A 27,795-nucleotide genomic window follows, 5' to 3' on the forward strand; every position below is an offset into this window, starting at 1 on the left:
GTTAGCAACTGAAATATAACTTTCGAATTAAGGACTACGGTCTTTTTCGGATCCAAAACACGCAAGCCGCGAGATGATAATATAATATTTTCCGTGTTACTTTTAACACTTGTATCATTTAAATTCCATGGAAAGGTATTTTAATGTCGTTCCAGAACGTGTTGGGCTTATTGGTTACTGTTATTTGGAATTCACACCAAAATAATGTTAAATTTGTGGTTTTGGGTTTTTTTTGCGTTAATTTATCTTGACTTTTTTTATTAGGCTTTGCGTGGTAGAGTGTAGAAATTGTAGCGAGTTGTAAGGTTTGAGGAGTGCTTACCTGATGGTGAGCACACCACGCCTACATCGCCGGCATGACTACACCAAAACGTGCCGACTGAATGCGGGCAGCTCCACAGGTCGGCCTCGTTGCCCACGCACGCTACGCTGGAGAGCAGAACTGGACCTGTGCCACCTCCATAAGCTGCACTGTGCGTGTACGATAGAGCGTCAGGGAAGCCTAGCTGCCGGCAAGCCACCTTGGCGTCGTTCAGGTCCCAGCCACCGTGACACACTGTGCCCCATACGCTGTTATAGAAGAGCTCTACACGACCCTCGTGATTGACGGCTCCTCCACTCAACCGAATCGAAGCTATAATGCAATTGGATTAAAAAAACATGTTGTTATTGCAATATCACCTTCCCATATGATTTTAATATTATTATGTTATAGGTAAAATACAAAATTTAGATCCAAATTTTGAGGATGGGTAGTGAACCGGCGGATCAAGAATTACATTTTCGGGGGGCGGGGGGCTCAGTCGAAAAGCTATGAGAGGGGGACCTCGTGCATGGTTTTAACGTAATGGTTATGGTATTTCGAAATAATGTAATTTATTTATTGCGAAATAACGCAATAGTATTGCGAAATAACGCAATAGTATTGCGAAATAACGCAACAGCAGTGGCGTATCCACGGGGGGCGTTGGGGGGGGGGGGGCTCCCCCATGAAACCTTGTCGCCCCCCCACTGAAATTTTGAGTTTCTAAAAAACTTATCATTGATCTGCATGACCCCCCCCCCCCCCACCCCCAACTGAAAAATTCCTGGCTACGCCACTGCGCAACATGTATTGCAAAATAGCGCAATACTTAGTGCGACATAACGCAGAAGTACAGTTTGCCATAAATAACGTTGTAAATAGAGTTTCAAGAATTGTTGCATGGTATAATGCACATGCGCGCATTTACAAGACTGCAAATGCGCGCAAATAGCGGTGACGCTTTTTAAAAATGGCGGCACTTAACTTCATTATATTATGTTATAGTCGTTTAAATTTTTGGCTGCATCAAAGACTCTTTTTGTACTGAAGACTGTTTGTGCCAGGTTTAACAAATGGACAAAAAAATGATACGAAATAACGCAATAGTATTGCGAAATAACGCAACAGTGTTGCGAAATGGCGCAAAAGTATTGCAAAATAACGCAATAGGCTTTGTCAAAAAGCTACAAGTTTATGGGAAAAAAACAGAATTCTAAGTGCGGAAAAATGAAGGGATGCATTGTGTCCGAATTATTGACAAAAAAATGTCATTCCAGTCACACTTTTATTTTTGAACAGCTCTGTATGGGGTAGCCGTTTTAATTATAAAGCTAGCGTGGAACCTGATTTCGCAAGGTGAATTTTCACATACATTATTTTTTATTCGGCGACAGTCTTTTGTTGACAATTATTTTCGCAAAGACAAACTAGGCCTAAGCCAAAATCGGCTCCCGCGTCCTTTGTAAAGAAGCGGTGTTTGTTCCAATTTTTCGCCGAAATGTGAGCCACATCTAAGTTTTCTTTGAAGTATACCGGTAAACGATCTAAAATATGAAAATTAATGTTCACAAAAACACGAAAAAATGTACCATTTAGCAGCAGTGTTTAGTTGATTTTGACCGGTGGTTATAAATATTGTAATTAGCTTAGAAAGCGTTAGGTATTGAGCGTACGATTACGATCGTAAATATCCAGACTTACGTTTATTCATCAGTTACATTATGCTTGTCATATAGGCCATCGGCGTCCTACATAATCATGCATGAGTTATGAATCTCAATCGGCGGGGGCAGCGTCATGACTTATCTGCGTTCATTACGATCGCAAGGCCAGTCTTACAACTATATTAGTTACCTTGTGCCCGGCATATAACGCCAGCATCCTCCATGTGTGTACAATGATGCGTCCCGACGGGTGGATGGCTGCAATCCATCAGAGTATCCTCGTTTCCAGAACAGCTCACATTGCCAAGAAGGATGTCTCCGGTACCAGGACCGAAGGAGGCGTTGTGGGTTGCTTCTTGGGCGTCACCAAGGCCAAGTTGACGGCAGACTACGGTGGCCTCATCAAGTGACCAGCCATCGTCACAGACCGTACCCCACTGGCCGTTGAAGTAGACTTCCAATCGGCCCGCAGTAGTAGACGCACCGTTAACCAGACGCACTACAATGTGAGTCGAAAAAAGAAACTGACCGGGAAAATATTCGTATTGTTTTTATTCTTCATTTAATTAAAAAGAAGTTAAATTGATGGATCCGGGGAGTCTGCATCTGCAAATTTTGCAAATTTTTCATTTATGAAATGTACTCATGTTAGCAACTGAAATATAACTTTCGTATTAAGGACTACGGTCTTTTTCGGATCCAAAACACGCTCGCCGCGAGATGATAATATAAGATTTTCCGTGTTACTTTTAACACTTGTATCATTTAAATTCCATGGAAAGATATTGTAATGTCGTTCCAGAACGTGTCTGGCTCATTGGTTAGTGTTATTTCGAATTCACACCAAAATAATGTTTAATTTATGATTTTGGGTTTTTTTTGCGTTAATTTATCGTGACTTTTTTTTGTTAGGCTTTGCGTGGTAGAGTGTAGAAATTGTAGAGTTGTAAGGTTTGAGGATTGTTAACCTGATGGTGAGCAAACCACGCCTGCATCGTAGTCATGAGTACACCAATGGCCGCCGACTCCTGAATGCCCGCAGCTCCACAGGTCGGCCTCGTTACCCACGCACCCTACGTTGGAAAGCAGAACTGGACCGGTGCCACCTCCATAAGCCGCATTGGTCGTGTGCAAAAGAGCGCCAGGGAAGCCTAGCTGCCGGCAAGCCACCTTGGCGTCGTTCAGGCGCCAGTTCCAGTGACACACTGTGCCCCACACGCTGTTATAGAAGAGCTCTACACGACCCTCGTTATTGGCGGCTCCTCCACTCAACCGAATCGAAGCTAAAATGCAATTGGATTAAAAAAAAACATGTTGTTTTTGCAATATCATCTTCCCATATGATTTTAATATTATTATGTTATAGGTAAAATACAAAATTGAGATCCAAATTTTGAGGATGGGTAGTGAACCGGCGGATCAAGAACTACATTTTCGGGGGGCGGGGGGCTCAGTCGAAAAGCTATGAGAGGGGGACCTCGTGCATGGTTTTAACGTAATGGTTATGGTATTTCGAAATATTGTTATTTATTTATTGCGAAATAACGCAATAGTATTGCAAAATAGCGCAACAGCAGTGGCGTAGCCACCGGGGGCGTTGGGGGGGGGGGGGCTCCCCCATGAAACCTTGTCGCCCCCCCCCCCTTGAGATTTTGAGTTTCTAAAAAAATTATCATTGATCTACATGACGCCCCCCCCCCCCAACTGAAAAATTCCTGGCTACGCCACTGCGCAACAGGTATTGCAAAATAGCGCAATACTTAGTGCGACATAACGCAGAAGTACAGTTTGCCATAAAAAACGTTGTAAATAGAGTTTCAAGAATTGTTGCATGGTATAATGCACATGCGCGCATTTACAAGACTGCAAATGCGCGCAAATAGCGGTGACGCTTTTTAAAAATGGCGGCACTTAAGTTTATTATATAATGTTATTGTTATTTAAATTTTTGGCTGCATCAAAGACTCTTTTTGTACGGAAGACTGATTGTGCCAGGTTTAACAAATGGACAAAAAAGTGATACGAAATAACGCAATAGTATTGCGAAATAACGCAACAGTTGTGCGAAATGGCGCTAAAGTATTGCGAAATAACGCAATAGGCTTTGCGAAAAAGCTACAAGTTTATGCCAAAAAAACCACAATTCAATTTGCGTAAAAAATGAAGGAATGCATTGTGTCCGTATTATTGACAATAAAATGTCATTCCAGTAACTTTTGTATGTTTAAAAGCTTTGTATGGGGTAGCCGTTTCAAAGCCCGGTTCATACTTCACGCGAAAACGAAAGCGAAGCGAAATTCGTGACGTCAACAGTACGTTCAACGCGCGTCCACCATTGTTGACGACATGAATTCGCTTCGCACTTACTTTGGCGTGAAGTATGAACCGGGCTTAATTCTGAAGCTAGCGTGGAACCTGATTTCGCACAGTGAATTTTCACATGCATTAGTTTTTATTCGGCGACAGTCCTTTGTTGACAATTATTTTCGTAAAGACAACGCCAAAATCGGCTCCCGCATCCGTTGTAAACAAGCGGTGTTTGTTCCAATGTTCACTGAAATGTGAGCCACATGTATGTGAAAACGATCTAAAATATTTAATGTTCACAAAAACACGACAAATGTATCAATTAGCAGCAGTGTTTAGTTGATTTTGACCTGTGGTTCTAACAATTCTAATTAGCTTAGAAAGCGTTGGGAATTGAGCGTACGATTACGTTTGTAAGTAGCCCGCTTTACGTTTATTCATCAGTTACATTATGCTTGTCATTATGGGCCATCAGCGTCCTACATAAACATGCAGTTATGAATCCCAATCGGTGGGGGCAGCGTCATGACTTATCTGCTTTCATTACGATCGCAAGCCCAGTCTTGCAATTATATCAGTTACCTTGTGCCTGGCATATCACGCCAGCATCCTCCATGTGTGTACAATGATGCGTCCCGACGGGTGGATGGCTGCAATCCATCAGAGTATCTTCGTTTCCAGAACAGCTCACATTGCCAAGAAGGATGTCTCCGGTACCAGGACCGAAGTAGGCGTTGTGGGTTGCTTTTTGAGCGTCACCAAGGCCAAGTTGACGGCAGACTACGGTGGCCTCATCAAGTGACCAGCCATCGTCACAGACCGTACCCCACTGGCCGTTGAAGTAAACTTCCAATCGGCCCGCATTAGTAGACGCACCATTTACAAGACGCACTACAATGTGAGTCGAAAAAGGAAACGGACCGGGAATAAATTAGTGTTGTCTTTATTCTTCATTTAATTAAAAAGAAATTAAATTGGATACACCGATGAAGCTCGTTTTACATGTATATGTTCTTCAATACATCTAAAAAAAAATAATAATTGTCCAAAAGTGCTAAGTGATTTAAAGATTTCAGCTATTCAAACTCAAAAAGATTTGATTTTGTGAAATGAATCAAGTCTTTTTTTAAATGAGAACGTTATGTTTTGGATGGATTCCTTTGCCATGTAATTTACAAGGATTTCATCAATGCGTATCGGTCAATGACAAGTGATGGACAAATGAGGTTTGCGGTATTTCGTTTTAAACATAAATAAGCTGTAAATAGAACATGCAAATTATGTGAAATTTTCACAGTTATTAGTCAGTAACATGTACATTATTTATGTGTTATTTGTTATTAAATGTTGTTTCTAACTGTCATTTTCTTTTTGACTCGCAATGTACAGTGTTGGTTTACGATATCAAGTTATGAGGGATCATCAGTAATCGTACGCGCGCGACATGCACGTTTGGGGATCTGAAAAACTAGCTGGTTACATCACCATTCTGTGCGGTTATTTCAATACATTTACAGAAATAATCAAAGCATGTTGACGTCAAATGCACATTCCTCATAGTGTGCCAGATGAAATACGCAACATTTTCACATCCGCATACGTATCCCGTATGCATACCATTTCTATTGTTCCATATCATGTCGGTATTACATTGGTCTTGAGGATACATGCAGACACCATCAGGCTCTCTCCAAACCCATCTCCTAAATGTCTTGATTTATCGCATCAGCTTAAAAAAGTCTTGAGTAAACGTCATTAAATATTGAGAAACTGGGTTCATTTCTTAAAGACTAAGTTTCTCTATGCGTTGAATTTAACAACTTCCCCTCACCCTTGAAAAAAATCCTTGATGCCCACCTGCCTCAACGCGTTTGAGGTCTAGCCTCCGACACAACAAAATGGGTATTAGTAAAATGGCTGCATATTTATGTTTTATTTTAGGCTTTGCATAGTGGAGATTTAGAACTTGCATCTAATGTAGTGAGTTGTAATGTTTAAGGAGTTTTACCTGATGGTGAGCACACTACGCCTGCATCGTGTTGATGATCATAATTACATCCATGGTCTCCACCTCCATCATGCGGGCAGCTCCACAGGTCGGCCTCGCTGCCCACGCACCTTGGGTAGCTAAGCAGAACTGCACCCGTGCCACCTCCATAAGCCGCCCACACCGTGTACAATAAAGCGTCAGGGAAGCCTAACTGCCGGCAAGCCACCTTGGCGTCGTTCAGGTCCCAGCCATGGTGACACACTGTGCCCCATGCGTTGTTATTGAAGAGCTCTACACGACCCTCGTGATTGACGGCTCCTCCACTCAACCGAATCGAAGCTAAAATGCAGTTGGATTAAACTATAATTTATTATTGCAATTTCGCTTGATAAAGATCTAAAGTTAAGATCCACATAATGATGGGGAGCAGTGGACCGTCCATAGAAGACCTGTGATGTCAGATTCGGCAAGTTTGAAGAAAAAAAAACTATTCGATGTTCATAAATGAAATTGCAAAGTATCGTTCTGGGGATTTTGTGTGATATTGTTAAAATAACTCGGAAAAACTATATTAACCCTAAAAGGACCGGGTTATTTTGACCGTCTCTCAGCCGGGGGGGGGGGGGGTCCCCAAGATCTCGGCCATTGAGTCACGAAAAATCAAGAAAATCGGTACATGCATAGAACAACTTATCTTCAACATATCCAAAAAAATCATGTCTATAGGTCGAAGGGTTTTGGAATTATGGCTATTTAATAATTCATATGCATGAATGTAATTCTGACCTGTGTACACTACGGATATGGGAAGATTCAGTTTTCACGGCGCCGAAAATTTTTGGTCCGATTTTTATGTTTTTGGTATCAAAAGACACGCAAGGCTCGAGGCTAAGAGGTCATAACAGCTCGAGCGCCAGCCGACATGGCTCTCATGAATCGCGGTCTAAAGGTACCTTAACATGGATGGATTTTGACAAACTATACCTTGGTGGATAGTGGATGAATAGGCCTACAAGCTGACAAATTTGCAAGGCTTCAGACTTGAAACTTTTGGAGTGAGCCCCGGACGTAGGTGCATGATGCGACCAGTTTCGTTTTTGTGCAGTAAGTCCCATAGCAAGGGCTGTCAGCGCCAGCCGACATGGCTCTCATGAGGCGCGGTCTAAAGGTACCTTAACATTGGTGGATTTTGACAACCTATAGCTTGTTGGATAGCGGATGAATAGGCCTACAAGCTGACAAATTTGCAAGGCTTCAGACTTGAAACTTTTGGAGTGAGCCCCAGACGTAGGTGCATGATGCGCCCAGTTTCGTTTTTGTGCAGTAAGTCCCGTAGCAAGGGCTGTCAGCGCCACCGACATGGCTCTCATGAGTCGCGGTCTAAAGGTACCTTAACATAGATGGATTTTGACAAACTATACCTTGGTGGATAGCGAAGGAATAGGCCTACAAGCTGACAAATGTACTAGGCTTCAGATATGAAACTTTTGGAGTGAGGCCCAGACGTAGGTGCATGATGCCGCCAGTTTTGTTTTTGTGCAGTAAGTCCCATAGCAAGGGCTGTCAGCGCCAGCCGACATGGCTCTCATGAGTCGCGGTCTAAAGGTACCTTAACATGGATGGATTTCGACAAACTATACCTTGGTGGATAGCGGATGAATAGGCCTACAAGCTGACAAATTTGCAAGGCTTCAGACTTGAAACTTTTGGAGTGAGCCCCGGACGTAGGTGCATGATGCGCCCAGTTTCGTTTTTGTGCAGTAAGTCCAATAGCAAGGGATGTCAGCGCCAGCCGACATGGCTCTCTTGAGTCGCGGTCTTAAGGTACCTTAACATGGATGGATTTTGACAAACTATACCTTGGTGGATAGCGGATGAAAAGGCCTACAAGCTGACAAATTTGCAAGGCTTCAAACTTGAAACTTTTGGAGTGAGATCCAGACGTAGGTGCATAATGGCCCCAGTTTCGTTTTTGTGCAGTAAGTCCCATAGCAAGGGCTGTCAGCGCCAGCCGACATGGCTCTCATGAGTCGCGGTCTAAAGGTACCTTAACATGTATGGATTTTGACAAACTATACCTTGGTGGATAGCGGATGAATAGGCCTACAAGCTGACAAATTTGCAAGGCTTCAGACTTGACACTTTTGGAGTGAGCCCCAGACGTAGGTGCATGATGCCCCCAGTTTCGTTTTTGTGCAGTAAGTCCAATAGCAAGGGATGTCAGCGCCAGCCGACATGGCTCTCTTGAGTCGCGGTCTTAAGGTACCTTAACATGGATGGATTTTGACAAACTATACCTTGGTGGATAGCGGATGAAAAGGCCTACAAGCTGACAAATTTGCAAGGCTTCAGACCTGGAACTTTTGGAGTGAGCTCATGACGTAGGTGCATGATGCCCCCAGTTTCGTTTTTGTGCAGTAAGTCCCATAGCAAGGGCTGTCAGCGCCAGCCGACATGGCTCTCATGAGTCGCGGTCTAAAGGTACCTTAATATGGATGGATTTTGACAAACTATACCTTGGTGGATAGCGGATGAATGGGCCTACAAGCTGTCATATTTGCAAGGCTTCAGACTTGAAGCTTTTGGAGTGAGTTCCGGACGTAGGTGCATGATGCGCCCAGTTTCGTTTTTGTGCAGTAAGTCCCATAGCAAGGGCTGTCAGCGCCAGCCGACATGGCTCTCATGAGTCGCGGTCTAAAGGTACCTTAACATGGATGGATTTTAACAAACTATACCTTGTTGGATAGCGGATGAATAGGCCTACAAGCTGACGAATTTGCAAGGCTTCAGACTTGACACTTTTGGAGTGAGCCCCAGACGTAGGTGCATGATGCCCCCAGTTTCGTTTTTGTGCAGTAAGTCCCATAGCAAGGGCTGCCAGCGCCAGCCGACATGGCTCTCATGAGTCGCGGTCTAAAGGTACCTTAACATGGATGGATTTTGATAAACTATACCTTGGTGGATAGCGAATGAATAGGCCTACAAGCTGACAAATTTGCAAGGCTTCAGACTTGAATCTTTTGGAGAGAGCTCCTGACGTAGTTGCATGATGCCCCCAGTTTCGTTTTTGTGCAGTAAGTCCCATAGCAAGGGCTGTCAGCGTCAGCCGACATGGCTCTCATGAATCGCGGTCTAAAGGTACCTTAACATGGATGGATTTTGACAAACTATACGTTGGTAGAGAGTAGATGAATAGGCCTACAAGTTGACAATTTTGCAAGGCTTCAGACTTGAAACTTTTGGAGTGAGCCCCAGACGTAGGTGCATGATGCCCCCAGTTTCGTTTTTGTGCAGTAAGTCCCATAGCAAGGGCTGTCAGCGCCAGCCGACATGGCTCTCATGAATCGCGGTCTAAAGGTACCTTAACATGGATGGATTTTAACAAACTATGGCTTGTTGGATAGCGGATGAATTGGCCTACAAGCTGACAAATTTGCAAGGCTTCAGACCTGAAACTTTTGGAGTGAGCCCCAGACGTAGGTGCATGATGCGCCCAGTTTCGTTTTTGTGCAGTAAGTCCCATAGCAAGGGCTGTCAGCGCCAGCCGACATGGCTCTCATGAGTCGCGGTCTAAAGGTACCTTACCGTAGATGTATTTTGATCAAACTATACCTTGGTTGATAGCGGATGAATAGGCCTACAAGCTGACAAATTTGCAAGGCTTCAGACTTGAAACTTTTGGAGTGAGCCCCAGACGTAGGTGCATTTTGCCCCCAGTTTCGTTTTTGTGCAGTACGTCCCTTAGCAAGGGCTGTCAGCGCCAGCCGACATGGCTCTCATGAGTCGCGGTCTAAAACGTGGATAGCGGAAGAATAGGCCTACAAGCTGACAAATTTGCAAGGTTTCAGACTTGAAACTGTTTGAGTGAGCCCCAGACGTAGGTGCATGATGCCCCCAGTTTCGTTTTTGTGCAGTAAGTCCCATAGCAAGGGCTGTCAGCGCCAGCCGACATGGCTCTCATGAGTCGCGGTCTAAAGGTACCTTAACATTGATGGATTTTGACAAACTATACCTTGGTGGATAGCAGATGAAAAGGCCTACAAGCTGACAAATTTGCAAGGCTTCAGACTTGAAACTTTTGGAGTGAGCCCCAGACGTAGGTGCATAATGCCCCAAGTTTCGTTTTTGTGCAGTAAGTCCCATAGCAAGGGCTGTCAGCGCCAGCCGACATGGCTCTCATGAGTCGCGGTCTAAAGGTACCTTAACATGGATGGATTTTGACAAACTATAGCTTGGTGGATAGCGAATGAATAGGCCTACAAGCTGACAAATTTGCAAGGCTTCAGACTTGAAAACTTTGGAGTGAGCCGCAGACGTAGGTGCATGATGCCCCCAGTTTCGTTTTTGTGCAGTAAGTCCCAAAGCAAGGTCTGTCAGCGCCAGCCGACATGGCTCTCATGTGTCGCGGTCTAAAGGTACCTTAACATAGATGGATTTTGACAAAACTATAACTTGGTTGATAGCGGATGAATAGGCCTACAAGCTGTTAAATTTGAAAGGCTGCGGACTTGAAACTTTTGGAGTGAGCCCCAGACGTAGGTGCATGATGCCCCCAGTTTCTTTTTTGTTCAGTAAGTCCCTTCGCAAGGGCTGTCAGCGCCAGCCGACATGGCTCTCATGAGTCGCGGTCTAAAGGTACCTTAACGTAGATGGATTTTGACAAACTATTACTTGGTGGATAGCGGATGAATAGGCCTACAAGCTGACAAATTTGCAAGGCTTCAGACTTGAAACCTTTGGAGTGAGCTCCAGACGTAGGTGCATGATGCCCCCAGTTTCGTTTTTGTGCAGTAATTCCCATAGTAAGGTCTGTCAGCGCCAGCCGACATAGCTCTCATGAGTCGCGGTCTAAAGGTACCTTGACATAAATGGATTTTGACAAACTATAACTTGGTGGATAGCGGATGAATAGGCCTACAAGCTGACAAATTTGCAAGGCTTCAGACTTGAAATTTTTGGAATGAGCCCCAGACGTAGGTGCATGATGCCCCCAGTTTCGTTTTTGTGCAGTAAGTCCAATAGCAAGGGATGTCAGCGCCAGCCGACATGGCTCTCTTGAGTCGCGGTCTTAAGGTACCTTAACATGGATGGATTTTGACAAATTATACCTTGGTGGATAGCGGATGAAAAGGCCTACAAGCTGACAAATTTGCAAGGCTTCAGACCTCGAACTTTTGGAGTGAGCTCATGACGTAGGTGCATGATGCCCCCAGTTTCGTTTTTGTGCAGTAAGTCCCATAGCAAGGGCTGTCAGCGCCAGCCGACATGGCTCTCATGAGTCGCGGTCTAAAGGTACCCTTACAGGGATGGATTTTGACAAACTATACCTTGGTGGATAGCGGATGAATAGGCCTACAAGCTGACATATTTGCAAGGCTTCACACTTGAAACTTTTGGAGTGATCCCCAGACGTAGGTGCATGATGCCCCCAGTTTCGTTTTTGTGCAGTAAGTCCCATAGCAAGGGCTGTCAGCGCCAGCCGACATGGCTCTCATGAGTCGCGGTCTAAAGGTACCTTAACATGGATGGATTTTGACAAACTATACCTTGGTGGATAGCGGATGAATAGGCCTACAAGCTGACAAATTTGCAAGGCTTCAGACTTGAAACTGTTTGAGTGAGCCCCAGACGTAGGTGCATGATGCCCCCATTATCGTTTTTGTGCAGTAAGTCCCATAGCAAGGGCTGTCAGCGCCAGCCGACATAGCTCTCATGAGTCGCGGTCTAAAGGTACCTTAACATAAATGGATTTTGACAAACTATAACTTGGTGGATAGCGGATGAATAGGCCTACAAGCTGACAAATTTGCAAGGCTTCAGACTTGAAATTTTTGGAATGAGCCCCAGACGTAGGTGCATGATGCCCCCAGTTTCGTTTTTGTGCAGTAAGTCCAATAGCAAGGGATGTCAGCGCCAGCCGACATGGCTCTCTTGAGTCGCGGTCTTAAGGTACCTTAACATGGATGGATTTTGACAAACTATACCTTGGTAGATAGCGGATGAATAGGCCTACAAGCTGACAAATTTGCAAGGCTTCAGACTTGGAACTTTTGGAGTGAGCTCATGACGTAGGTGCATGATGCCCCCAGTTTCGTTTTTGTGCAGTAAGTCCCATAGCAAGGGCTGTCAGCGCCAGCCGACATGGCTCTCATGAGTCGCGGTCTAAAGGTACCTTAACTTGGATGGATTTTGACAAACTATACCTTGGTGGATAGCGGATGAATAGGCCTACAAGCTGACAAATTTGCAAGGCTTCAGACTTGAAACTGTTTGAGTGAGCCCCAGACGTAGGTGCATGATGCCCCCAGTTTCGTTTTTGTGCAGTAAGTCCCATAGCAAGGGCTGTCAGCGCCAGCCGACATGGCTCTCATGAGTCGCGGTCTAAAGGTACCCTAACATGGATAGATTTTGACAAACTATACCTTGGTGGATAGCGAATGAATAGGCCTACAAGCTGACATATTTGCAAGGCTTCAGACTTGAAACTTTTGGAGTGATCCCCAGACGTAGGTGCATGATGCCCCCAGTTTCGTTTTTGTGCAGTAAGTCCCATAGCAAGGGCTGTCAGCGCCAGCCGACATGGCTCTCATGAGTCGCGGTCTAAAGGTACCTTAACATGGATGGATTTTGACAAACTATACCTTGGTGGATAGCGGATGAATAGGCCTAAAAGCTGACAAATTTGCAAGGCTTCAGACTTGAAACTGTTTGAGTGAGCCTCAGACGTAGGTGCATGATGCCCCCAGTTTCGTTTTTGTGCAGTAAGTCCCATAGCAAGGGCTGTCATCGCCAGCCGACATGGCTCTCATGAGTCGCGGTCTAAAGGTACCTTAACATGGATGGATTTTGACAAACTATACCTTGGTGGATAGCGGATGAATAGGCCTACAAGCTGACAAATTTGCAAGGCTTCAGACTTGAAACTTTTGGAGTGAGCCCCAGACGTAGGTGCATGATGCCCCCAGTTTCGTTTTTGTGCAGTAAGTCCCATAGCAAGGGCTGTCAGCGCCAGCCGACATGGCTCTCATGAATCGCGGTCTAAAGGTACCTTAACATGGATGGATTTTAACAAACTATGGCTTGTTGGATAGCGCATGAATAGGCCTACAAGCTGACAAATTTGCAATGGAGTGAGCCCCGGACGTAGGTGCATGATGCGCCCAGTTTTGTTTTTGTGCAGTAAGTCCCATAGCAAGGGCTATCAGCGCCAACCGACATGGCTCTCATGAGTCGCGGTCTTAAGGTACCCTAACATGGATAGATTTTGACAAACTATACCTTGGTGGATAGCGAATGAATAGGCCTACAAGCTGACATATTTGCAAGGCTTCAGACTTGAAACTTTTGGAGTGATCCCCAGACGTAGGTGCATGATGCCCCCAGTTTCGTTTTTGTGCAGTAAGTCCCATAGCAAGGGCTGTCAGCGCCAGCCGACATGGCTCTCATGAGTCGCGGTCTAAAGGTACCTTAACATGGATGGATTTTGACAAACTATACCTTGGTGGATAGCGGATGAATAGGCCTAAAAGCTGACAAATTTGCAAGGCTTCAGACTTGAAACTGTTTGAGTGAGCCTCAGACGTAGGTGCATGATGCCCCCAGTTTCGTTTTTGTGCAGTAAGTCCCATAGCAAGGGCTGTCATCGCCAGCCGACATGGCTCTCATGAGTCGCGGTCTAAAGGTACCTTAACATGGATGGATTTTGACAAACTATACCTTGGTGGATAGCGGATGAATAGGCCTACAAGCTGACAAATTTGCAAGGCTTCAGACTTGAAACTTTTGGAGTGAGCCCCAGACGTAGGTGCATGATGCCCCCAGTTTCGTTTTTGTGCAGTAAGTCCCATAGCAAGGGCTGTCAGCGCCAGCCGACATGGCTCTCATGAATCGCGGTCTAAAGGTACCTTAACATGGATGGATTTTAACAAACTATGGCTTGTTGGATAGCGCATGAATAGGCCTACAAGCTGACAAATTTGCAATGGAGTGAGCCCCGGACGTAGGTGCATGATGCGCCCAGTTTTGTTTTTGTGCAGTAAGTCCCATAGCAAGGGCTATCAGCGCCAACCGACATGGCTCTCATGAGTCGCGGTCTAAAGGTACCTTACCGTAGATGTATTTTGACAAACTATACCTTGGTTGATAGCGGATGAATAGGCCTACAAGCTGACAAATTTGCAAGGCTTCAGACTTGAAACTTTTGGAGTGATCCCCAGACGTATGTGCATGATGCCCCCAGTTTCGTTTTTGTGCAGTAAGTCCCATAGCAGGGCTGTCAGCGCCAGCCGACATGGCTCTCATGAGTCGCGGTCTAAAGGTACCTTAACATGGATGGATTTTGACAAACTATAGCTTGGTAAATAGCGGATGAATAGGCCTACAAGCTGACAAATTTGCAAGGCTGCAGACTTGAAACTTTTGGAGTGAGCCCCAGACGTAGGTGCATGATGCCCCCAGTTTCGTTTTTGTGCAGTACGTCCCTTAGCAAGGGCTGTCAGCGCCAGCCGACATGGCTCTCATGAGTCGCGGTCTAAAACGTGGATAGCGGATGAATAGGCCTACAAGTTGACAAATTTGCAAGGCTTCAGACTTGAAACTGTTTGAGTGAGCCCCAGACGTAGGTGCATGATGCCCCCAGTTTCGTTTTTGTGCAGTAAGTCCCATAGCAAGGGCCGTCAGCGCCAGCCGACATGGTTCTCATGAGTCGCGGTCTAAAGGTACCTTAACATGGATGGATTTTGACAAACTATAGCTTGGTGGATAGCGAATGAATAGGCCTACAAGCTGACAAATTTGCAAGGCTTCAGATTTGAAACTTTTGGAGTGAGCCCCAGACGTAGGTGCATGATGCCCCCAGTTTCGTTTTTGGGCAGTAAGTCCCATAGCAAGGGCTGTCAGCGCCAGCCGACATGGCTCTCATGAGTCGCGGTCTAAAGGTACCTTAAAATGGATGGATTTTGACAAACTATACCTTGGTGGATAGCGGATGAATAGGCCTACAAGCTGACAAATTTGCAAGGCTTCAGACTTGAAACTGTTTGAGTGAGCCCCAAACGTAGGTGTATGATGCCCCCAGTTTCGTTTTTGTGCAGTAAGTCCCATAGCAAGGCTGTCAGCGCCAGCCGACATGGCTCTCATGAGTCGCGGTCTAAAGGTACCTTAACATGGATGGATTTTGACAAACTATACCTTGGTGGATAGCGGATGAATAGGCCTACAAGCTGACAAATTTGCAAGGCTTCAGATTTGAAACTTTTGGAGTGAGCCCCAGACGTAGGTGCATGATGCCCCCAGTTTCGTTTTTGTGCAGTAAGTCCCATAGCAAGGGCCGTCAGCGCCAGCCGACATGGTTCTCATGAGTCGCGGTCTAAAACGTGGATAGCGGATGAATAGGCCTACAAGCTGACAAATTTGCAAGGCTTCAGACTTGAAACTGTTTGAGTGAGCCCCAGACGTAGGTGCATGATGCCCCCAGTTTCGTTTTTGTGCAGTAAGTCCCATAGCAAGGGCCGTCAGCGCCAGCCGACATGGTTCTCATGAGTCGCGGTCTAAAGGTACCTTAACATGGATGGATTTTGACAAACTATAGCTTGGTGGATAGCGAATGAATAGGCCTACAAGCTGACAAATTTGCAAGGCTTCAGATTTGAAACTTTTGGAGTGAGCCCCAGACGTAGGTGCATGATGCCCCCAGTTTCGTTTTTGTGCAGTAAGTCCCATAGCAGGGCTGTCAGCGCCATCCGACATGGCTCTCATGAGTCGCGGTCTAAAGGTACCTTAACATGGATGGATTTTGACAAACTATAGCTTGGTGGATAGCGGATGAATAGGCCTACAAGCTGACAAATTTGCAAGGCTGCAGACTTGAAACTTTTGGAGTGAGCCCCAGACGTAGGTGCATGATGCCCCCAGTTTCGTTTTTGTGCAGTACGTCCCTTAGCAAGGGCTGTCAGCGCCAGCCGACATGGCTCTCATGAGTCGCGGTCTAAAACGTGGATAGCGGATGAATAGGCCTACAAGCTGACAAATTTGCAAGGCTTCAGACTTGAAACTGTTTGAGTGAGCCCCAGACGTAGGTGCATGATGCCCCCAGTTTCGTTTTTGTGCAGTAAGTCCCATAGCAAGGGCCGTCAGCGCCAGCCGACATGGTTCTCATGAGTCGCGGTCTAAAGGTACCTTAACATGGATGGATTTTGACAAACTATAGCTTGGTGGATAGCGAATGAATAGGCCTACAAGCTGACAAATTTGCAAGGCTTCAGATTTGAAACCTTTGGAGTGAGCCGCAGACGTAGGTGCATAATGCCCCCAGTTTCGTTTTTGTGCAGTATGTCCCATAGCAAGGGCTGTCAGCGCCAGCCGACATGGCTCTCATGAGTCGCGGTCTAAAGGTACCTTAACATGAATGGATTTTGACAAACTATACCTTGGTGGATACCGGATGAATAGGCCTACAAGCTGACAATTTTGCAAGGCTTCAAACTTGAAACTTTTGGAGTGAGCCCCAGACGTAGGTGCATGATGCCCCCAGTTTCGTTTTTGTGCAGTAAGTCCCATAGCAAGGGCTGTCAGCGCCAGCCGACATGGCTCTCATGAGTCGCGGTCTAAAGGTACCTTAACATGGATGGATTTTGACAAACTATACCTTGGTGGATAGCGGATGAATAGGCCTACAAGCTGACAAATTTGCAAGGCTTCAGATTTGAAACTTTTGGAGTGAGCCCCAGACGTAGGTGCATGATGCCCCCAGTTTCGTTTTTGTGCAGTAAGTCCCATAGCAAGGGCCGTCAGCGCCAGCCGACATGGTTCTCATGAGTCGCGGTCTAAAACGTGGATAGCGGATGAATAGGCCTACAAGCTGACAAATTTGCAAGGCTTCAGACTTGAAACTGTTTGAGTGAGCCCCAGACGTAGGTGCATGATGCCCCCAGTTTCGTTTTTGTGCAGTAAGTCCCATAGCAAGGGCCGTCAGCGCCAGCCGACATGGTTCTCATGAGTCGCGGTCTAAAGGTACCTTAACATGGATGGATTTTGACAAACTATAGCTTGGTGGATAGCGAATGAATAGGCCTACAAGCTGACAAATTTGCAAGGCTTCAGATTTGAAACTTTTGGAGTGAGCCCCAGACGTAGGTGCATGATGCCCCCAGTTTCGTTTTTGTGCAGTAAGTCCCATAGCAAGGGCTGTCAGCGCCAGCCGACATGGCTCTCATGAGTCGCGGTCTAAAGGTACCTTAACATGGATGGATTTTGACAAACTATACCTTGGTGGATAGCGGATGAATAGGCCTACAAGCTGACAAATTTGCAAGGCTTCAGACTTGAAACTGTTTGAGTGAGCCCCAGACGTAGGTGCATGATGCCCCCAGTTTCGTTTTTGTGCAGTAAGTCCCATAGCAGGGCTGTCAGCGCCAGCCGACATGGCTCTCATGAGTCGCGGTCTAAAGGTACCTGAACATGGATGGATTTTGACAAACTATAGCTTGGTGGATAGCGGATGAATAGGCCTACAAGCTGACAAATTTGCAAGGCTGCAGACTTGAAACTTTTGGAGTGAGCCCCAGACGTAGGTGCATGATGCCCCCAGTTTCGTTTTTGTGCAGTACGTCCCTTAGCAAGGGCTGTCAGCGCCAGCCGACATGGCTCTCATGAGTCGCGGTCTAAAACGTGGATAGCGGATGAATAGGCCTACAAGCTGACAAATTTGCAAGGCTTCAGACTTGAAACTGTTTGAGTGAGCCCCAGACGTAGGTGCATGATGCCCCCAGTTTCGTTTTTGTGCAGTAAGTCCCATAGCAAGGGCCGTCAGCGCCAGCCGACATGGTTCTCATGAGACGCGGTCTAAAGGTACCTTAACATAGATGGATTTTGACAAACTATAGCTTGGTGGATAGCGAATGAATAGGCCTACAAGCTGACAAATTTGCAAGGCTTCAGATTTGAAACCTTTGGAGTGAGCCGCAGACGTAGGTGCATAATGCCCCCAGTTTCGTTTTTGTGCAGTATGTCCCATAGCAAGGGCTGTCAGCGCCAGCCGACATGGCTCTCATGAGTCGCGGTCTAAAGGTACCTTAACATGGATGGATTTTGACAAACTATACCTTGGTGGATACCGGATGAATAGGCCTACAAGCTGACAATTTTGCAAGGCTTCAAACTTGAAACGTTTGGAGTGAGCCCCAGACGTAGGTGCATGATGCCCCCAGTTTCGTTTTTGTGCAGTAAGTCCCATAGCAAGGGCTGTCAGCGCCAGCCGACATGGCTCTCATGAGTCGCGGTCTAAAGGTACCTTAACATGGATGGATTTTGACAAACTATACCTTGGTGGATAGCGGATGAATAGGCCTACAAGCTGACAAATTTGCAAGGCTTCAGACTTGAAACTGTTTGAGTGAGCCCCAGACGTAGGTGCATGATGCCCCCAGTTTCGTTTTTGTGCAGTAAGTCCCATAGCAAGGGCTGTCAGCGCCAGTCGACATGGCTCTCATGAGTCGCGGTCTAAAGGTACCTTAACATTGATGGATTTTGACAAACTATACCTTGGTGGATAGCGGATGAATAGGCCTACAAGCTGACAAATTTGCAAGGCTTCAGACTTTAAACTGTTTGAGTGAGCCCCAGACGTAGGTGCATAATGCCCCCAGTTTCGTTTTTGTGCAGTAAGTCCCATAGCAAGGGCTGTCAGCGCCAGTCGACATGACTCTCATGTGTCGCGGTCTAAAGGTACCTCAATATGGATGGATTTTGACAAACTATACCTTGATGGATAGCGGATGAATAGGCCAACATTCTGACAAATCGGCAAGGCTTCAGACTTGATACTTTTGGAGTGAGTTTCAGACTTACGTACATGATGCCCCCAGTTTCGTTTTTGTGCAGTAAGTCCCATAGCAAGGGCTGTCAGCGCCAGTCGACATGGCTCTCATGTGTCGCGGTCTAAAGGTACCTTAATATGGATGGATTTTGACAAACTATACCTTGTTGGATAGCAGATAAATAGGCCAACAAGCTGACAAATCGGCAAGGCTTCAGACTTGAAACTTTTTGAGTGAGCCTCAGACGTAGGTACATGATTCCCCCAGTTTCGTTTGTGTGCAGTAAGTCCCATAACAAGGGCTGTCAGCGCCAGCCGACATGGCTCTCATGTGTCGCGGTCTAAAGGTACCTTAACATAAATGGATTTTAACAAACTATACCTTGTTGGATAGCGGATGAATATGCCAACAAACTGACAAAACGGCAAGGCTTCAGACTTGAAATTTTTGAGTGAGCCTCAGACGTATGTACATGATGCCCCCAGTTTCGTTTTTGTGCAGTAAGTCCCATAGCAAGGGCTGTCAGCGCCAGCCGACATGGCTCTAATGTGTCGCGGTCTAAAGGTACCTTAACATAAATGGATTTTAACAAACTATACCTTGTTGGATAGCGGATGAATAGGCCAACAAGCTGACAAAACGGCAAGGCTTCAGACCTGAAATTTTTGGAGTGAGCCTCAGACGTAGGTACATGATGCCCCCAGTTTCGTTTTTGTGCAGTAAGTCCCATAGCAAGGTCTGTCAGCGCCAGCCGACAAGGCTCTCATGTGTCGTTGTCGAAAGGTACCTTAACATGGAGGGATTTTGACAAACAATACCTTGTTAGATAGCGGATGAATAGGCCAAAAAGCTGACAACACGGCAAACCTTCAGACTTTAACTTTTGGAGTGAACCGCAGACGTAGGTACATGATGCCCCCAGTTTCGTTGTTGTGCAGTAAGTCCCATAGCAAGGGCTGTCAGCGCCGGCCGAAATGGCTCTCATGTGTCGCGGTCTAAAGGTACCTTAACATAAATGTATTTTGACAAACTATACCTTGATGGATAGCGGATGAATAGGCCAACACTCTGACAAATCGGCAAGGCTTCAGACTTGATACTTTTGGAGTGAGTTTCAGACTTAGGTACATGATGCCCCAGTTTCGTTTTTGTGCAGTAAGTCCCATAGCAAAGGTCTAAAGGTACCTTAATATGGATGGATTTTGACAAACTATAGCTTGTTGAATAGCAGATAAATAGGCCAACAAGCTGACAAATCGGCAAGGCATGATTCCCCCAGTTTCGTTTTTGTGCAGTAAGTCCCATAGCAAGGGCTGTCAGCGCCAGCCGACATGGCTCTCATGTGTTGCGGTCTAAAGGTAACTTAACATAAATGGATTTCGACAAACTATACCTTGTTCGATAGCGGATGAACTGGCCAACACTTTGACAAATCGGCAAGGCTTCAGATTTGAAACTTTTGGAGTGAGCCTCAGGTACATGATGCCCCAAGTTTTGTTTTTGTGCAGTAAGTCCCATAGCAAGGGCTGTCAGCGCCAGTCGATATGGCTCTCATGTGTCGCGGTCTATAGGTACCTTAATATCGATGGATTTTTACAAACTATACCTTTTTAGATAGCAGATGAATAGGTTATTAAGCTGACAAAACGGCAAAGCTTCAGACTTTAAACTTTTGGAGTGAGTCTCAGACGTAGGTACATGATGCCCACAGTTTCGTTTTTGTGCAGTAAGTCCCATAGCAAGGGCTGTCAGCGCCAGCCGACATGGCTCTCATGTGTCGCGGTCTAAAGGTACCTTAACATAAATGGATTTTAACAAACTATACCTTGTTGGATAGCGGATGAATAGGCCAACAAACTGACAAAACGGCAAGGCTTCAGACTTAAAATTTTTGGAGTGAGCCTCAGACATAAGTACATGATGCCCCCAGTTTTGTTTTTGTGCAGTAAGTCCCATAGCAAGGGCTGTCAGCGCCAGCCGACCTGGCTCTCATGTGTCGCGGTCTAAAGGTACCTTAACATGGATGGATCTTGACAAAGTATACCTTGTTGGATAGCGGATGAATAGGCCAACAAGCTGACAAAACGGCAAAGCTTCAGATTTTAAACTTTTGGAGTGAGTCTCAGACGTAGGTACATGATGCCCCCAGTTTCGTTTTTGTGCAGTAAGTCCCATAGCAAGGGCTGTCAGAGCCAGCCGACCTGGCTCTCATGTGTCGCGGTCTAAAGGTACCTTAACATGGATGGATCTTGACAAACTATACCTTGTTGGATAGCGGATGAATAGGCCAACAAGCTAACAAAACGGCAAAGCTTCAGACTTTAAACTTTTGGAGTGAGTCTCAGACGTAGGTACATGATGCCCACAGTTTCGTTTTTGTGCAGTAAGTCCCATAGCAAGGGCTGTCAGCGCCAGCCGACATGGCTCTCATGTGTCGCGGTCTAAAGGTACCTTAACATAAATGGATTTTGACAAACTATACCTTGTTGGATAGCGGATGAATAGGCCAACAAACTGACAAATCGGCAAAGCTTCAGACCTGAAACTTTTTGAGTGAGCCTCAGACGTATGTACATGATGCCCCCAGTTTCGTTTTTGTGCAGTAAGTCCCATAGCAAGGGCTGTCAGCGCCAGCCGACATGGCTCTAATGTGTCGCGGTCTAAAGGTACCTTAACATAAATGGATTTTAACAAACTATACCTTGTTGGATAGCGGATGAATAGGCCAACAAGCTGACAAAACGGCAAGGCTTCAGACCTGAAATTTTTGGAGTGAGCCTCAGACGTAGGTACATGATGCCCCCAGTTTCGTTTTTGTGCAGTAAGTCCCATAGCAAGGTCTGTCAGCGCCAGCCGACAAGGCTCTCATGTGTCGTTGTCGAAAGGTACCTTAACATGGAGGGATTTTGACAAACAATACCTTGTTAGATAGCGGATGAATAGGCCAAAAAGCTGACAACACGGCAAACCTTCAGACTTTAACTTTTGGAGTGAACCGCAGACGTAGGTACATGATGCCCCCAGTTTCGTTGTTGTGCAGTAAGTCCCATAGCAAGGGCTGTCAGCGCCGGCCGAAATGGCTCTCATGTGTCGCGGTCTAAAGGTACCTTAACATAAATGTATTTTGACAAACTATACCTTGATGGATAGCGGATGAATAGGCCAACACTCTGACAAATCGGCAAGGCTTCAGACTTGATACTTTTGGAGTGAGTTTCAGACTTAGGTACATGATGCCCCAGTTTCGTTTTTGTGCAGTAAGTCCCATAGCAAAGGTCTAAAGGTACCTTAATATGGATGGATTTTGACAAACTATAGCTTGTTGAATAGCAGATAAATAGGCCAACAAGCTGACAAATCGGCAAGGCATGATTCCCCCAGTTTCGTTTTTGTGCAGTAAGTCCCATAGCAAGGGCTGTCAGCGCCAGCCGACATGGCTCTCATGTGTTGCGGTCTAAAGGTAACTTAACATAAATGGATTTCGACAAACTATACCTTGTTCGATAGCGGATGAACTGGCCAACACTTTGACAAATCGGCAAGGCTTCAGATTTGAAACTTTTGGAGTGAGCCTCAGGTACATGATGCCCCAAGTTTTGTTTTTGTGCAGTAAGTCCCATAGCAAGGGCTGTCAGCGCCAGTCGATATGGCTCTCATGTGTCGCGGTCTATAGGTACCTTAATATCGATGGATTTTTACAAACTATACCTTTTTAGATAGCAGATGAATAGGTTATTAAGCTGACAAAACGGCAAAGCTTCAGACTTTAAACTTTTGGAGTGAGTCTCAGACGTAGGTACATGATGCCCACAGTTTCGTTTTTGTGCAGTAAGTCCCATAGCAAGGGCTGTCAGCGCCAGCCGACATGGCTCTCATGTGTCGCGGTCTAAAGGTACCTTAACATAAATGGATTTTAACAAACTATACCTTGTTGGATAGCGGATGAATAGGCCAACAAACTGACAAAACGGCAAGGCTTCAGACTTAAAATTTTTGGAGTGAGCCTCAGACATAAGTACATGATGCCCCCAGTTTTGTTTTTGTGCAGTAAGTCCCATAGCAAGGGCTGTCAGCGCCAGCCGACCTGGCTCTCATGTGTCGCGGTCTAAAGGTACCTTAACATGGATGGATCTTGACAAAGTATACCTTGTTGGATAGCGGATGAATAGGCCAACAAGCTGACAAAACGGCAAAGCTTCAGATTTTAAACTTTTGGAGTGAGTCTCAGACGTAGGTACATGATGCCCCCAGTTTCGTTTTTGTGCAGTAAGTCCCATAGCAAGGGCTGTCAGAGCCAGCCGACCTGGCTCTCATGTGTCGCGGTCTAAAGGTACCTTAACATGGATGGATCTTGACAAACTATACCTTGTTGGATAGCGGATGAATAGGCCAACAAGCTAACAAAACGGCAAAGCTTCAGACTTTAAACTTTTGGAGTGAGTCTCAGACGTAGGTACATGATGCCCACAGTTTCGTTTTTGTGCAGTAAGTCCCATAGCAAGGGCTGTCAGCGCCAGCCGACATGGCTCTCATGTGTCGCGGTCTAAAGGTACCTTAACATAAATGGATTTTGACAAACTATACCTTGTTGGATAGCGGATGAATAGGCCAACAAACTGACAAATCGGCAAAGCTTCAGACCTGAAACTTTTGGAGTGAGCCCCAGACGTATGTACATGATGCCCCCAGTTTCGTTTTTGTGCAGTAAGTCCCATAGGAAGGGCTGTCAGCGCCAGTGGACATGGCTCTCATTTGTCGCGGTCTTAAGGTACCTTAATATGGATGGATTTTGACAAACTATAGCTTGTTGGATAGCAGATAAATAGGCCAACAAGCTGACAAATCGGCAAGGCTCCAGACTTGAAACTTTTGGAGTGAGCCTCAGACGTAGGTACATGATTCCCCCAGTTTCGTTTTTGTGCAGTAAGTCCCATAGCAAGGGCTGTCAGCGCCAGCCGACATGGCTCTCATGTGTTGCGGTCTAAAGGTAACTTAACATAAATGGATTTCGACAAACTATACCTTGTTGGATAGCGGCTGAATAGGCCAACAAGCTGACAAATCGGCAAGGCTTCAGACTTGAAACTTTTTGAGTGAGCCCCAGACGTAGGTAGCGGATGAATAGGCCAACAAGCTGACAAATCGGCAAGGCTACAGACTTGAAATTTTTTGGGTGAGCCCCAGACGTAGGTTCATGGTGCCCCCAGTTTTGTTTTTGTGCAGTAAGTCCCATAGCAAGGGCTGTCAGCGCCAGCCGACATGGCTCTCATGTGTCGCGGTCTAAAGGTACCTTAATATGGATGGATTTTGACAAATTATAGCTTGTTGGATAGCGGATGAATAGGCCAACAAGCTGAGAAATCGGCTTCGGACTTGAAACTTTTGGATTGAGCTCCAGACGTAGGTACATAATGCCCCCAGTTTCGTTTTTGTGCAGTAAGTCCCATAGCAAGTGCTGTCAGCTATTGTACAAGGCAACTGCCCCAAGACGGATCATCTGGACAATAGCTAGCACAATGCTTTCGCCATTGAAGGGGACCTTCATGATAGAAAAGATAATGTGTCAGGATTGGTTTATTTATTTTTTTTTTTTTCATTTTTATTTCAGAAACATTTATTTTCACATGAATAAGTACTTAAGAAAACAAAATAATTGTTACATGAAAACTACTAAGTGGAGGCATTACACAAGAAGCCGAAGCTTATAAACGGAATGCCTTAAAAACAACAATATATTACTATATATATATATATATATATATCCAATGACATCGTCTTCTATCACAATTCACAGTACTGAAAAAGGAAGACTAAATGCAGACAAAACACAAAACAATGAAACAGAAACAGACAAACAAACTGAGTAGACGGACATACATACGAAACATACTAATGATACAACGACACAGTATATAAAATGGATGATGCAAGCAAAAGAAAGCACAATTAAGGCGAACGGTATGAATGTAGAAAACCCAACAAGATACAAAGCAAACTATGCAATATACCGGGAGATAAGATGGTTCTTGAAAGTGGTTTTAAATCGGACAACAGAGGACTGCGATTTCACAGACTGACTGAGTCCGTTCCATAGACGAAGTCCATGAAAACGAAGAGTGTTCATTACATATGATATGCGTGCAAGAGGGATGTAGTAGTTATTATGTGATCTAGTATGGTATTGATAAATATCGTTAATTGAGGTGAAATATGAGTAGAAAGTGCGATAAATATTATAAAGAGCCTGAAAATTCACCCTGGTGGCGCGCTTTCGTACCCCTTGAATTGAAAAATTTTAGAGCCTCAATTTTAAAATTTGCAATCTGTTTTGGCATATTGATTTCTTCAGACAATCACCCTCAAAAAAGGCCTCGGTAAATTTGTTAATTGCATCCCTAAAACTAAAAATTCGCATGACTTGAAAGTGAAATTGACCTTTCACTTCCAAAAATTTAAAATACTTCTGGACTAGTGGAACTCGATGTACTCGTACACTTTGTACAAAGATGATTTTTTTTTTTTGGCAACGGTCGATTGGGTGAAAATTGCAACATAAATAGGAGACTAAAATGCCTCATACAGTGTTTGAAAAATAAACTTGAAGGACTCGTCAGCATTTACAAAAAAAACATCTAAAATGACCGCTGATAAGGACTGCACTCAAGCCAGCCCAACTTGCTCATGAACCCATCGGCTGTAGGTAGGTAAATTCTCGCGTCGTTATACATTTTCGTCCTCACGCAAGAACGTGATGTAAAAACAAACTTGAACGAACAAGGAGGCCTAGGAACGAAAATGCCGGATGTGAAAGGTCGAAAGTTAAATTCGTTTTTACCCATCTCCAAGTAATTTATCATTATTTGTTCTTGAGGAATACCAAGATAAAATTCCAACATGAATGCTTCTTGGGGTGACAACGGTTAAAAATCAATCTGTCAAAAAAAATATGACTGGTCGAAAAAATAATATAGCAAGAAATAAATGGCAACCTAATGTAAATTCCCGTAGGCGTGAGGCGCGAAGGGTCCAGAAGCTCGTCGCGTGACCTTAAGTTGCTTTCATGCAGTATCATGGGCTTTTTCATTTGGGATTTTCGAAACCTTGTTTCAAACTTCTGTTCTGCGTCAACAGTTTTTTATCAGGCCCTCAACTTGGAGGGACTCAATATGGATTATTGCTCAGCTGCATCATCATCAAATCCTATCATTATGAGGCCAAATTACTAACAATATTCAGTTTCGTCTGGACATTGAAGGCTTCTAAATGATTCCAGCGATCGATGAAGCCGAAGCCGGAAACGAAACCGTGGTTTGGGAAAATCTGATGTAAACACGTACGGGTGTAGCGTGAATTGACTCCATGAAATGTGGACTCATTGGTAGTACTGCGCACGCGTGAGTACGATATTACGCTTTTTTAGGATCGTTTCGGGAGAGTGACCTGTCACGTGCGAGGGATCAACCAATGATAGGGAAATAGGAGTCCGATTTTCATAGGAGTCGGATTTTCATGTGACAACGGTCCCAACCGGCCAATCACAATTGATGTTGTTCCACTTCCATCCAATAGCAGTCGCTCACACAGAGCGCGTGACCGACCCAGGTGGTTGCAGCTCAATATATCTCCTCGTTTCAGAAAATAGGCCGGACTGTTTATTTTTAATTACGAAGATTCTTTTTGGTCTAAAACAACAGAATGTTTTACTTTTTGCCAATGCATAGATTTTAAACCGTGTTGAAAATGTGTTCAACGTAATTACGTAATTTTTGTTTGCTGGCGAGAGAAAGTCCGGTGGCGTATGAACACATTCTGAAGTCTGGACATTTTCATTTAAAGGGGCACTGGGTCCTGAAATCCCCGAAAATGTTATGTTTTGGATTGTTTACTTAGCGTATTTCAAACATCTGGTTGAAAGGAAACCAACCTAATGTTTTACCGTTCATGAGAAAAGACGAACAAAGCTTGCTTGTTTACATCGGACATGACGGAGTACGAATACGTTTTTCGTGTCGTTGTCAGTGCACGGTATACACGTTGTGTGTCTCAGGAACAGCGCGCGGTGACCAATCGCCAATGCAAAAAAATTGTGGTTTCTTCAACGTCCGCCAAAGGCGAACACGAATGAAATAGCATCCAAACAGCTTGAATTTTTGGGGTCGCAAAAGTGGACCCCGAAATTCGTTCTCGCACGCATAATACAGGAATAACACAAAAACGCCCAGTTTTGAAAGGATAGTTGTGTGGATGTTTGTATCCTACTTTTAAATGTTATTTCCGATTATTATCATCTCATTCAAAGCGCGTTTTGTAGCCCCATTGGGCTGTTCCAGGACCTAGTGTCCTTTTAAAATGCACACGAAGCCTAATCGCTACACCTTGTCTGCTGCTTTTAGTTATTAAGCGCGAGCGAGCTGTAATTCGGAATGTCTGGCACTCGCCTTTTGTCAACAACAAACAAATAACATATTCCAGCGGATTTTATGATTGTACAAAAGTACAAACGCAACTAACTCGACGGGAACAATGTCGGTAACGCTTGGTCATTGACTCGTGGTCTTCTGTGAGGCAAGAGTCGTGATTCGAAATGTGTCTCTGAGAGAAGCGGGCTTGCAGCGCGGACGGGTCACTGAAACTGCTGCCGGCGGACGGGCCCAGCCCCGCCCCAGGCCCCGGCCCCTGCCCCGGTCCCTGCCCCGGCTCGGGACGGGTTTCCAT

At 45.2% G+C, this 27,795-nt stretch overlaps 1 protein-coding gene across 1 annotated transcript; it reads right to left on the bottom strand.

The window, feature by feature from the left end:
* Nucleotides 1-2,931: 2,931 nt before the first annotated feature.
* Nucleotides 2,932-27,795, bottom strand: LOC119731918 (deleted in malignant brain tumors 1 protein-like). The gene is made up of 4 exons (XM_038205203.1): nucleotides 27,579-27,795; nucleotides 6,284-6,604; nucleotides 4,858-5,166; nucleotides 2,932-3,251 (listed from the first exon to the last, which is right to left on the bottom strand). Exons 1-4 carry the CDS (start codon nucleotides 27,793-27,795, stop codon nucleotides 2,932-2,934), a joined length of 1,167 nt encoding a protein of 388 aa, XP_038061131.1.

The sequence above is a fragment of the Patiria miniata genome, unplaced genomic scaffold (genome assembly GCF_015706575.1).
Source record: "Patiria miniata isolate m_02_andy unplaced genomic scaffold, ASM1570657v1 HiC_scaffold_24, whole genome shotgun sequence".
Lineage (NCBI taxonomy): Eukaryota > Metazoa > Echinodermata > Asteroidea > Valvatida > Asterinidae > Patiria > Patiria miniata.

What these genes read in the sequence shown, in the direction of transcription:
- LOC119731918 (XM_038205203.1), bottom strand. Translation starts at nt 27,795, where the DNA reads ATGGAAACCCGTCCCGAGCCGGGGCAGGGACCGGGGCAGGGGCCGGGG. An exon ending in CCGTCGAGTTAGTTGCGTTT is followed by an intron (nt 6,605 to 27,578) that starts GTACTTTTGTAC and finishes ACTGCATTTTAG; the next exon opens with CTTCGATTCGGTTGAGTGGA. An exon ending in CGTGATATGCCAGGCACAAG is followed by an intron (nt 3,252 to 4,857) that starts GTAACTGATATA and finishes ATTGCATTTTAG; the next exon opens with CTTCGATTCGGTTGAGTGGA.